This window comes from Cyprinodon tularosa, unplaced genomic scaffold, assembly GCF_016077235.1.
Source record: "Cyprinodon tularosa strain WSP-4 unplaced genomic scaffold, ASM1607723v1 ctg461, whole genome shotgun sequence".
In the NCBI taxonomy this organism is placed as follows: Eukaryota; Metazoa; Chordata; class Actinopteri; order Cyprinodontiformes; family Cyprinodontidae; genus Cyprinodon; species Cyprinodon tularosa.
In genome coordinates, this window is record NW_024039187.1 from 978,742 (window position 1) to 992,121 (window position 13,380).

General features: G+C 45.9%; 1 protein-coding gene across 5 annotated transcripts in view; it reads right to left on the minus strand.

The window, feature by feature from the left end:
- cadps2 (Ca++-dependent secretion activator 2) overlaps nucleotides 1–13,380 on the minus strand; it is a 165,606-nt gene that overhangs the window by 135,422 nt on the left and 16,804 nt on the right. For all 5 annotated transcript variants that reach the window (XM_038301129.1, XM_038301130.1, XM_038301128.1 and 2 more), the window contains exon 2: nucleotides 2,878–2,991. In XM_038301129.1, coding sequence (XP_038157057.1) covers nucleotides 2,878–2,991 — 114 coding nt within the window. The remainder of the gene's footprint in view (nucleotides 1–2,877; nucleotides 2,992–13,380) is intronic.

Genomic DNA, 13,380 nt, shown 5'->3' on the forward strand with positions numbered 1-13,380 from the left:
GCATCCCAGCCTTCCTTCCTGGGAGGCTAGGAATTGTGAGCCCCTGTAGTTGGAACACTTTCGTTTACCTGTTCTTGTGAAGAAGAACCACTCCTTCCATAAAATCTCAAAGTGACCGCAACATCTTTTCCAATATCCCTTCAGGGATTAATTCATTTTAAAACATATCTTGAATGGTAGAGTCAACTTTATTGTAGATGCAGAGGATGTCTGGACACCAGTTCTAACAAAATTTGCACAATGACCAATTAAACTGAAAACATGAAACTCAGCCCTAAACACCATTTGATATTGGGGCTAGGGTCATAAAATGTCACTTTGAGATTGATGGAAAATGTATTATTACTTCTGTCTTTGTCTCCCAGTCCAGGGAAATTGTTCCTGGCCACCACAAGAGGTGCTGGACGGTTGGAGGCTGACTGGTATCTAGACTCCATTAGGGATGGGACGATTTATGAAAACCGTCCGAACCGTTCGGTTCAACTGTCTCGGTTCGGTTCAAAGCAGCAAAACATACGGAAATGATCCAGGGTTTCCGCGGATCATTTAAAATAATTACAATCCATTATTTTGGGGGGGATTTTTTCATTAATTTCATACATTTTTATGGGATTTCGGTGTAACAATCAACAAATACCGAATCGAACCAAACTGAAAACCGTGACCACAAAACCGTGAATCAAACCGAACCGTGGATTTTGTGAACCGTTCCACCCCTAGTCTCCATGGTCTCTCCCAGCTAATCCCAGGCCCAGGTTTCTCCTTCTGCAACTGCCTGGGCATTGGAACACCTTGCCTCTAAGTACTTGTTTTCTGCCTTAGGAGCCCCACAAGCCAACCCATATGAATTTGGACAACTTTTATTTTCCTTTTGTATATACAGAGTGTATACAAAAAAAAAGTTTTGCATCTTTCAGACAGTAAATGAGCAGCAGCTTAGCAGTGAAATGAACATTTCCATTTCATAAAGTGCAGCAGTGATTAAAGCTGCAGTATTGTAATTTTGTGATTATGTATTTTGTGATTTTTTTGTCATTTGTAATACTGTGTTTTGTATTGTAATATTGTAGCTGGTCGTATATTGATACAACATATTGAAGGCATCTCTTACTGCTGGTATCAACCATCAGTGGTTCCACTTTCAGCAGGCACCACAGACGTTACAGCCATAACTACGGGCAACCGCATCAACACAAGCAGAGAAGAACATGGTCCACTCAGTCTCCATGTCCCTAGTCTCCTCTCCTCCTCCGAGAAAGGCTCTCCTGAAGGTGGGAGTTCAATACATCCCTGACCGAGGGCTCTGCAAGTTGTTCCCTACAAAAACCTGACTACCGGCTTTTGCCTGCCGAGTCTGTCTCCTCTTCCACCGTATCAAACACACCAAGAGGTGGTGATTTTTGGACGTCTACCTCTCTCTTAACCCAATTGTCCAATACATGGGCTAAGTAACAGAAGATATGACTACAGAAATCAATCAAGCAGGACAAATTGGGAGATGTTGAGTCACCAGGTCATCTCCATGTCATGTAGGTATTCTGCCCATCCACTGAATCAGGTGAGTCCAATCTGCACAGTGAATTAATTTGTGAGGATTTGACTCGCCTGGTTCAGTGGATAGGCAGAACAAATACATGACATGGAGATGACCTGGTGACATCTCCCAACTCTGCCTGGTGCAAAGTATGCTAATTATTACCTTTATGATTAAAGGTATTTCTTATAGACAATCCATGGCTGAATGAGTGGAACCTGAGGCCTGGCAAAGAGGAACCCAAACACCAGCCCTGGCTCCCCGACCTCAGCCCTGGCTCCCCGACCACCAGCCCTGGCTCCCCGACCACCAGCCCTGGCTCCCCGACCCCCAGCCCTGGCTCCCGGACCACCAGCCCTGGCTTCCGGACCACCAGCCCTGAGTCCCCGACCACCAGCCCTGACACCCCGACCACCAGCCCTGACACCCCGACCACAAGCCTGAACTCCCTGACCACCAGCCCGAACCCCCCGACCACCAGCCCGAACCCCCCGACCACCAGCCCTGACTCCCTGACCCCAGGACTGGCTCCCAGTCAACCAGCCCTGGCTTCCTGACCACCAGCCCTGACTCCCCAACCTCAAGACTGGCTCCCTGAACACCAGCCCTGGCTCCTCGACCCCAGGACTGGCTCCCTGACCACCAGCCGTAGCTCCCTGACCCCAGGACTGGCTCCCTGACCACCAGCCCTAGCTCCCTGACCCCAGGACTAGCTCCCCGACCACCAGCCCTGGCTTCCTGACCCCAGGACTGGCTCCCCGACCACGGGACTGGCATTGATGCATTGTGTAAAAACAAGGTAGAAAAGCCTCAAACAAACAGAGACAGAAAAAAGAGAAAAGACGAAGGACCTTTGCCAAAGATAAATGCTAAACAAAGGCTAAAAAGACAAAGTTTGATCCCAGATTTTTTCTGATTAAAACACTGAGCTCACATAAACACAAATATGCTGTTATTTTTACAGCAATCATCCAATCAGAGTCCATCCAGAGAAGAGCTGAGGACTGTGGGACTGACTTTTAAAGCTTTAACAGGTACTCAGTTCATTTATTTCAACAAATATCAACATAAAATATAAATCCATCATTGAAAGTTGCTGCTTTCTTAGTAGAAGGTTTATTAATCTAAGGAAGCAAAACATGGTATACTAAACAAAAGTTGAATCTTTATTGTATGGATGAAGGTCAGAATGGGACACCATTGGATTGTTTCTTTGGATTAGAGTTCTACTAAAACTGGTTCTTGTGACTACAAATACCCACAATGTTACAGAGGAAAAATTTAACAATTGGCTCCTGATGTGTTTCTATATCTTTTATGGAGGCATTGTAATGTGTCCTCACCTCATAGTAGCTCCTCACAGCATTGCAGAAAGCTTCATCAGCGACAATCTGAGTTTCACCGTTGAGAAAGGCCAGGAAGCGCTCCTTGACTGTCTGCAGCTGCTGCTTGTTAACCTGACAGAAAACAGTGAAGCACACAGAGGAGTAAATATAAACCCCATCATCAGTAGTGTTTAGTGTCAGCGTAGTAATTAGATATAATAATACTGTAATAAGGATTATTATTTAATAACAGTACAGCTGTATTTTAACCTTGGGTCATTCAGTGAAAGATTTATCACCTAGATTAGATCCACCCTCCTTTGGTTGGTGATTAATAACTCTGCTGAAAGCCGTTATCTAAATTACTAAATTGGTGAAGCCAATGGATAAATTAACTATAAGTTTGGGTAAAATAACACATCCATCCATCCATTCTGGCACGCTTAATCCCAAGTGGGGTTGCAAGGGGTGCTTGTGCCTGTCTATGGGCAAGAGGCCCATATATATATATATATATATATATATATATATATATATATATACACTCACCGGCCACTTTATTAGGTACCCCATGCTAGTAACGGGTTGGACCCCCTTTTGCCTTCGGAACTGCCTCAATTCTTGGTGGCATAGATTCAACAAGGTGCTGGAAGCATTCCTCAGGGAGTTTGGTCCATATTGACATGATGGCATCACACAGTTGCCGCAGATTTGTTGGCTGCACATCCATGATGCAAATCTCCCGTTCCACCGCATCCCAAAGATGCTCTATTGGATTGAGATCTGGTGACTGTGGAGGCCATTTGAGTACAGTGAACTCATTGTCATGTTCAAGAAACCAGTCTGAGATGATTCCAGCTTTGTGACATGGCGCATTATCCTGCTGAAAGTAGCCATCAGAAGTTGGGTACATTGTGGTCATAAAGGGATGGACATGGTCAGCAACAATACTCAGGTAGGCTGTGGCGTTGCAACGATGCTCAATTGGTACCAAGGGGCCCAAAGAGTGCCAAGAAAATATTCCCCACACCATGACACCACCACCACCAGCCTGAACCGTTGATACAAGGCAGGATGGATCCATGCTTTCATGTTGTAGACGCCAAATTCTGACCCTACCATCCGAATGTCGCAGCAGAAATCGAGACTCATCAGATACACCTGTCCAACTGCTCGTTAACACTTAATTTCTAAGCAGCCAATCACATGGCTGCAACTCAGTGCATTTAGGCATGTAGACATGGTCAAGACAATCTCCTGCAGTTCAAACCGAGCATCAGTATGGGGAAGATAGGTGATTTGAACGTGGCATGATTGTTGGTGCCAGAAGGGCTGGTCTGAGTATTTCAGAAACTGCTGATCTACTGGGATTTTCACGCACAACCATCTCTAGGGTTTACAGAGAATGGTCCGAAAAAGAAAAAACATCCAGTGAGCGGCAGTTCTGTGGGCGGAAATGCCTTGTTGATGCCAGAGGTCAGAGGAGAATGGCCAGACTGGTTCGAGCTGATAGAAGGGCAACAGTGACTCAAATAACCACCCGTTACAACCAAGGTGGGCAGAAGAGCATCTCTGAACGCACAGTACGTCGAACAGAAGACCACACCGGGTGCCACTCCTTTCAGCTAAGAACAGAAAACACATACATACGTATGTGTATATATATATACATACGTATGTGTATATATATATACATACCTATGTATATATATACATATATATATATACATATACACATATTTATATATATACATATGTATATACATACACATACATACATATATACATACACATACATACATATATACATACACATACACATACATACATACATATACATACACATACATACATATACATACACATACACATACATATACACACATACACATACATATACACACATACACATACATACATACATATACACACATACACATACATACATACATACATATACACATACACATACATATATACACATACACATACATATATACACATACACATATATATATATATATACACATACACATATATATATATATATACACATATATATATATATATACACATACACATATATATATATATACACATACATATATATATATATACACATACATATATATACACATACATATATATATATATATATATATATATATATATACACATACACATATATTGTTGGGAGCTGGAGAAATTCCACCTTTCTCCAGCAGAGTCCGCCGTGGATCCGTGGATCAGACCCAAACCTGAAGATTCACAGTGAACCTCCAAGCAGCTCTTGACTAGAGCTGGGAAACCCAAAGCCAAGGTCTGTTCAAATAAGACGTGAGACGCTGAAGCAGCAAACGGACTCTGCTGATGAACTCATCTCCAGAACCAACAGAAACTCTCCCAAAGCTAACCTCAAGAACCCTCAAGGTACAATCAGTAAACTTCAGGAAATCAAACCTCTGTTGGCAACGCTAACTGAACTGTCTCTCACGCAGACTCCGGTGAACCAGAATCCAGGCCCCGAACCTGAACCAGTGTATACTGTGTGCTTGTGCATAAATAAACTGTTAAACTTTCATCCTTGTGTCCGTCAGTGGTGTTCTGCATTCTTGGGTCGCTTTTAGTGAACCCATCATGACAGAACACTGCGGCCAAACTCAAGGCCCAGCAGATCACTACATCCGTCGACTAGAGGAACAGGCTGCCCAAATCCATGGACACGGCCTGGCTCTACGTGAGTTAAACACCCACATAGAAAGACAAAATCAAGCTATTCAAAGCTATGCTAACTACGTGAACAGCGCTAATGCTGCATCGGTACAACAACCATTTCCGGGTCCAGTCCCTCCTCCGAGGTCACCTGCAGTGACGTCATCAGAGTTCCGTCCTAGTCTCCCAGAAAGATTTTTTGGTAACATGAAAGATTGCAAAGGATTTTTATTTCAATGTCGGTTGATTTTTCAGAACTCTCCTGGCTGTTTTTCCACGGATCACAAGAAGATAACTTTCATTCTCTCGCAGTTAACAGGAAGAGCCTTGGAATGGGCTCAGGCAAGATTTGCAGCTGACGATAGCTTAAACTGCTACTACTCTGATTTCATCTCTGAATTTACCCAGGTATTCAACCAAGAAACTGACCAAACTATTGATTCTAGAGCTCTTTTCAACCTAAAACAGGGAAACTCTTCGGTGGCTGAATTTTCCATTAAAGCTACAGTGTGTAATTTTCAGCGACATCTAGCGGTCAGACTGCAGACTGCAGCAACATGAACGTCTCCCCCCCACCGCTTCTCCCCCCCAACAGTACGGCGAGCGTTACGGGACAAAATGTCTTCCACGACCTCCGCATCACCTACCTTCTCAAGTGATGAGGTTTGTTTACATAGATAATTTTACAGATAGTATTTCATTAGTCTGTGTAGGGTATAGATTTCATGTAGACTTAAGATAATAAATATACCCGTTATTTTTTCTACGTCGTTGTGACGTTTTGGTGAGCTGCTTTGCATGGTGATATAAACAGACGAAGTAATTGTAGTCATTAGTTTAACAGCGAGATTGTGTTCGCTGGAAGAATATATATTCCCCGTTTACAGAGTCCAAGTCTTGTTTGTGGCACGGGGGTTACAAGGCAAGGAAGAGGGAAAGGAAGAGGGCAGAGAGGCCGGGGTGAGCGTGCAGCTGGGGCCAGGCGAGAGAGGGGAGCCAGCGGGGTGAGAGCAGAGGAGGAAAGGCTTGAAGATCTCCAAAGGAGCCGGAGAGAAGTAACCGAGGTATATATCCAGAAAATTATTTTACAGAAAATTACTGAATCCTTACCTGTGAAACGTCAGGGACGTTGCTGAATAAGTATACTGGAGAGTAACAGCATCATCACGCAGCATGTTATTGTTTTAGACAGGTCTGAGCATCCTGTACTCCAAAAACTGCAGTGATATTAGACAATTGTGTGTGTAGGATTAATTACCTGTCCAAGAGAAAACTGGCAACTTGAGCGTCACTTTGAAAACCTTTTTCCTCCATCAGTGACTTCCATCGTGTAAATGCCGTGCCAATGTTGATCCGTGTTTTTTGTCGTTTCTTGTCACTCTTGCGTTTATTCTCGTCGTGTTTCCGCTTCTTAGATGACGGGGGTTCGGTGTCCGCCGCTTTTCGTTGTGATACAGAGTAGGCATGATCCTCCATTCGTCTGATGTTTGGCCACACAGTGCCAAACAGTTTGCAAAGTCACTCACGCCTGCCGCCTTGTTTACCTTTCTTGTTACCGAGGCGCAGTATACCTGCTTCTTCTTCTTCTTTGGTTTCAGGCAGACTAAACGCTTCTCAGGCATAATACTGCCATCTACTGTTCAGTACCGTCTCAGTTCATCTCTCTCAACTTGCCGTAGTTATTTTCGAGCGTCATGGGAGATCTCGCAATCGCTAGTTTGTTGCCTCTGCGCTGCCGTAGCGCAAAGATGTCAGCCTCCATGGCTGCGAGACCCGCTCCTATGTAATTATAAATAACGAATTCTAAGGCAACGCAAATGTTATGGTTAAAAGGCTGAGCTCATAGGTGATGATAAATAACATAGTTATGTATAATATATTAAATTTCTGAATTTATATGCCTGTAATTATTACACACTGTAGCTTTAACTTCCGGGTTAAAGCGGCAGCTTCCGGATGGAACCAAAGCGCTTTAAAGGGAGCCTTTTTCATGGCATTAAACGAGCACATAAAAGATGAGCTCGCAACCCTCGACGAACCTGCTACCCTCGAAGACTTAATTCGCCTCTCCATTAGATTGGATAATAGAATTCGTGCCAGAAACAGTTCAAAGAAGCAAGGTACACTTTCTTCTGCCTCACATAACGTGACTGTTTGTTCTTCCTCTACAGAGCAGCCGCCCTTTCTGAGGCCTAAGTCCCAGTCTCTACCGTTGCCTGTTCAGGCCTCTCATTCGGGCGAAAGGGATGTCGAACCCATGCAGGTGGGACACACCAGGCTCACTCCAGAGGAGAGGCAAAGGCGTTTTCTATCACTGTGGTGAGAGTGGACACTTCGTCGCTTCCTGCCCGGCTAAATCAAAAGCCCGGGCCCGCCAGAGGATCTGAGGAGTCTGGCGGGCCAAATAAATACTAAGAAATCTCCTCGACTGTTACTGCCTGCCACGCTTTTCTGTGCTAATCAGAGCCTCTCTTTCTCTGCATTCATCGACTCAGGCTGTGAACGTAATCTAATCGATTCAAACCTCGTCCAGCAACTCCAAATTGAAACCATTCCTCTGTCTCAGCCTCTCTGTGTATCCGCTATTGACGGGAAAAGACTCCATCAAGTTACCCACCAAACTCAGCCCCTCGAGCTACTTCTGTCAGGTAACCACCGAGAGACTATAACATTTTTTTTTTCCATCTGCATGTTCCCCGCTGGTGCTCGGTTTCGAATGGTTGGAGAAGCATAATCCTCACATTAACTGGACTGAACGTCACCTGGAATCATGGTCCATCTCTTGCCATGAGACATGCCTGCGTTGTGCTGCCCCCTTGGTAGGGTCTCCTAGAGGTGGGGGGGAGATGGACTCTCCTGACCTTTCTTCAGTTCCTTCTGAGTACCATGACCTAGCCCCTGTCTTCAGTAAGGTCAGTGCGACGTCCCTACCTCCACACAGACCATACGATTGCGCCATTGAACTTTTACCTGGTGCTCCTTTACCTAGCAGCAGATTGTATAATATTTCCAAGCCCGAGAGAGAAACAATGGAAAAATACATCAACGAATCATTAGCTGCTGGAATAATTCGCCCTTCATCCTCTCCATTGGGCGCCGGATTCTTCTTCGTGGGGAAGAAGGATGGTTCCCTGAGACCTTGTATCGACTATCGAGGTTTGAATCAGATCACTATTAAAAACAAATACCCACTGCCTCTCCTTGCCTCTGCTTTTGAGCCCGTACAGGGAGCTACTGTGTTTTCTAAACTGGATTTAAGAAACGCTTATCATCTCCTTAGGATCCGTGAAGGCAACGAATGGAAAACTGCCTTCAAAACACCCTTGGGCCAATTCGAATATCTTGTTATGCCCTTTGGTCTCACTAACGCTCCAGCCTGCTTCCAGGCCCTCGTAATCGATGTTCTAAGAGACTTTCTCAACGTATTTGTTTTCGTGTACATTGATGATATACTCATTTACTCCAAGAACCTCGATGAACACAAGAAACATGTCCGTCTTGTTTTACAGAGACTGCTGGAAAACAAACTGTTCGTGAAAGCCGAGAAGTGCGAATTTCATCAACCTTCAGTCACCTTTTTGGGGTTTGTGCTCGAGGGCGGCCAGGTTAAACCATCTGAGGACAAGATTAAGGCAGTTTTAGACTGGCCAGTTCCAGAGAACCGCAAACAGCTACAAAGGTTTTTGGGTTTTGCTAACTTCTATCGTCGGTTTATCAGAAACTACAGCCAGACCGCCCTTCCATTAACTTCTCTGACCTCTGTTAAACGCAGTTTTCAGTGGACTCCCGAGGCTCAAGCAGCGTTTGAAAAACTAAAGTCATTATTTTCCAGAGCACCTGTCCTTATGCAACCTGACCCAGCTAAGCAGTTTATCCTTGAGGTGGATGCTTCAGATTCCGGTGTTGGAGCAGTCCTTTCCCAGAGACTCGACTCAGATCAAAAGATACACCCTTGTGCTTTCTTCTCCCGTAGACTTTCTTCTGCAGAGCAAAATTATGATGTGGGTGACCGAGAGCTTCTGGCCATTAAACTGGCGTTGGAGGAATGGAGGCATTGGTTGGAGGGAGCTGAGCACCCGGTTCTTGTATGGACAGACCACAAGAACCTGGCTTACATCCAGTCAACCAAGCAAGCGAATCCACGCCAATCCAGGTGGTCAATTTTCTTTTCTCGGTTCAATCTCATCATCTCCTACAGACCCGGATCCAAGAACGTGAAGCCCGATTCTCTCTCTCGTCTCTACTCCGTCGATCATCCCGAGACACCTGAACCTGTTCTTCCGGCTTCCTGCACAGTGGGAGTGGTCAACTGGGAGATAACTGACCTCATCAACTCAGCCCTTGCCACTGAACCCGATCCAGGTAACGGTCCCACTAACCGAACCTATGTTCCATCTTCCGTCAGGTCCCGTCTCATCCAGTGGATGCATGCCGCCAAATTCTCCGCTCATCCAGGTGTCAGTAGAACTGTAGCTCTCATTTCAAGACGCTTTTGGTGGCCCACTCTCCACAGGGACGTAAAGGAGTATGTGTTGGCTTGCCCCACTTGTGCCCGTAACAAAGCCTCACACCAACCTCCTTCTGGCCTGCTTCAACCGCTTCCTGTTCCCTCGCGTCCTTGGTCCCATATCGCCATTAATTTCGTCACTGGTCTCCCTGTCTCTCGAGGTATGTCCACCATATTCACCATTGTTGACCGTTTCTCGAAGTCCTGCCATCTTATTCCCCTCAGAAAACTTCCCATGGCCTTCCAGACAGCCCAGCTTCTCATCAAGCATGTTTTCCGGTTACATGGCATTCCCCAAGAGATCCTCTCGGACAGAGGTCCTCAATTCATCTCCCAGGTCTGGAAGGCTTTCTGTTCTGCTCTCGGCTGCAAACCCTCTCTCTCCTCTGGTTACCACCCCCAAACGAATGGTCAGACTGAGCGTATGAATCAGCAATTGGAATCCACCCTTCGCTACCTGACGTCAAACAACCCCGTGGACTGGAGCCAATTTCTCCCATGGATAGAATACGCTCATAACTCCCTCAGATCTGCATCCACTGGTCAATCCCCATTTCAGGTCAGTCTTGGCTATCAACCACCTCTTTTTCCCGCAGACGAGAGAGAGATTTCGGTGCAGTCCGTCAACCAACACATCCGCCGTTGTCAAAGGATCTGGAGGGAAACCATCGCCACCCTCAACCAGTCTTCCGAGTCAATTAAACGCTTCGCCGACGCCAGGAGACGTCCCGCCCCCGAGTATACTGAAGGCCAGGAGGTATGGCTGTCCACTCGAGACATTCCCCTCAAGGGGATGTCTCGGAAACTCTCTCCTAGATTCATCGGACCCTACAAGATCACTCGAGTCATAAACCCCTCAGCCGTCCGTCTCCAATTACCTCAGTCCCTCCGAATCCACCCCACCTTCCACTTGTCTCAGATCAAGCCTGTCTCCTCGAGCCCTCTGTGCCCACCGTCCGACTCCCCACCACCCGCCCTGGAAGTCGATGGTCATCCGGCCTTCACGGTTCGCCGCATCGTGGACTCCCGTCGACGAGGTCGCGGATGGCAGTACCTCGTCGACTGGGAGGGCTACGGACCGGAGGATCGCCAGTGGGTTCCAGGCTCGTACATCCTCGATCCAGCCCTTATCGAGGAGTACGAGCGTTCCTGCCCATCAACCTCTTCCGGACCGCCAAGGGGCGGTCGTTGAAGGGGGGGTACTGTTGGGAGCTGGAGAAATTCCACCTTTCTCCAGCAGAGTCCGCCGTGGATCCTCTGAGGGAGCCTCCTGCACAGCTGCAGCTCGTCAGGATCATCAGAGGATCCACTACTTAAGCTGTCTTCAGACCTTGCCTCAACGCTGCAGTGTTGTTCCAGTTGGAAACCTGTGCCTCCTCTGTGTAAGCTCAGGAAGAGCTAACCTGCCGAGCCGACCCTCAGAGCCAAACCTGAAGATTCACAGTGAACCTCCAAGCAGCTCTGGACTAGAGCTGGGAAACCCAAAGCCAAGGTCTGTTCAAATAAGACGTGAGACGCTGAAGCAGCAAACAGACTCTGCTGATGAACTCATCTCCAGAACCAACAGAAACTCTCCCAAAGCTAACCTCAAGAACCCTCAAGGTACAATCAGTAAACTTCAGGAAATCAAACCTCTGTTGGCAACGCTAACTGAACTGTCTCTCACGCAGACTCCGGTGAACCAGAATCCAGGCCCCGAACCTGAACCAGTATATACTGTGTGCTTGTGCATAAATAAACTGTTAAACTTTCATCCTTGTGTCCGTCAGTGGTATTCTGCATTCTTGGGTCGCTTTTAGTGAACCCATCATGACATATATATATATATATATATATATATATATATATATATATATATATATATAGATATATATATATATATATATATATATATATATATATATATATGTATATATATATATATATATATATATATATATATATATATATACACTATATTGCCAAAAGTATTTGCTCACCTGCCTTGACTCACATATGAGCTTAAGTGACATCCCGTTCCTAATCCATAGGGTTCAATATGACGTCGGTCCACCCTTTGCAGCTAGAACAGCTTCAACTCTTCTGGGAAGGCAGTCCACAAGGTTTAGGAGTGTGTTTATGGGAATTTTTGACCATTCTTCCAGAAGCGCATTTGTGAGGTCGCACACTGATGTTGGACGAGAAGGCCTGGCTCTCAGTCTCCGCTCTAATTCATCCCAAAGGTGTTCTATCGGGTTGAGGTCAGGACTCTGTGCAGGCCAGTCAAGTTCATCCACACCAGACTCTGTCATCCATGTCTTTATGGACCTTGCTTTGTGCACTGGTGCACAGTCATGTTGGAAGAGGAAGGGGCCAGCTCCAAACTGTTCCCACAAAGTTGGGAGCATGGAATTGTCCAAAATGTCTTGGTATGCTGAAGCATTCAGAGTTCCTTTCCTTGGAACTAAGGGGCCAAGCCCAGCTCCTGAAAAACAACCCCACACCATAATCCCCCCTTCACCAAACTTTACACTTGGCACAATGCAGTCAGACAAGTACCGTTCTCCTGGCAACCGCCAAACCCAGACCCGTCCATCAGATTGCCAGATGGAGAAGCGCGATTCGTCACTCCAGAGAACGCGTCTCCACTGCTCTAGAGTCCAGTGGCGGCGTGCTTTACACCACCGCATCCGACGCTTTGCATTGCACTTGGTGATGTATGGCTTGGATGCAGCTGCTCGACCATGGAAACCCATTCCATGAAGCTCTCTGCGCACTGTTCTTGAGCTAATCTGAAGGCCACATGAAGTTTGGAGGTCTGTAGTGATTGACTCTGCAGAAAGTTGGCGACCTCTTCGCACTATGCGCTTCAGCATCCGCTGACCCCGCTCCGTCAGTTTACGTGGCCTACCACTTCGTGGCTGAGTTGCTGTCGTTCCCAAACACTTCCATTTTCTTATAATACAGCTGACAGTTGACTGTGGAATATTTAGGAGCGAGGAAATTTCACGACTGGATTTGTTGCACAGGTGGCATCCTATCACAGTTCCACGCTGGAATTCACTGAGCTCCTGAGAGCGACCCATTCTTTCACAAATGTTTGTAAAAACAGTCTGCATGCCTAGGTGCTTGAATTTATACACCTGTGGCCATGGAAGTGATTGGAACACCTGATTCCAATAATTTGGATGGGTGAGCAAATACTTTTGGCAATATAGTGTATGTATTTTACTTTTTTAAATATTGAAGTAAATATATTGGTTTGTTTAAACTAAAAGCCAGTTTATATAATGACTGATGTTTTCCAAACACATTTGGTTTGG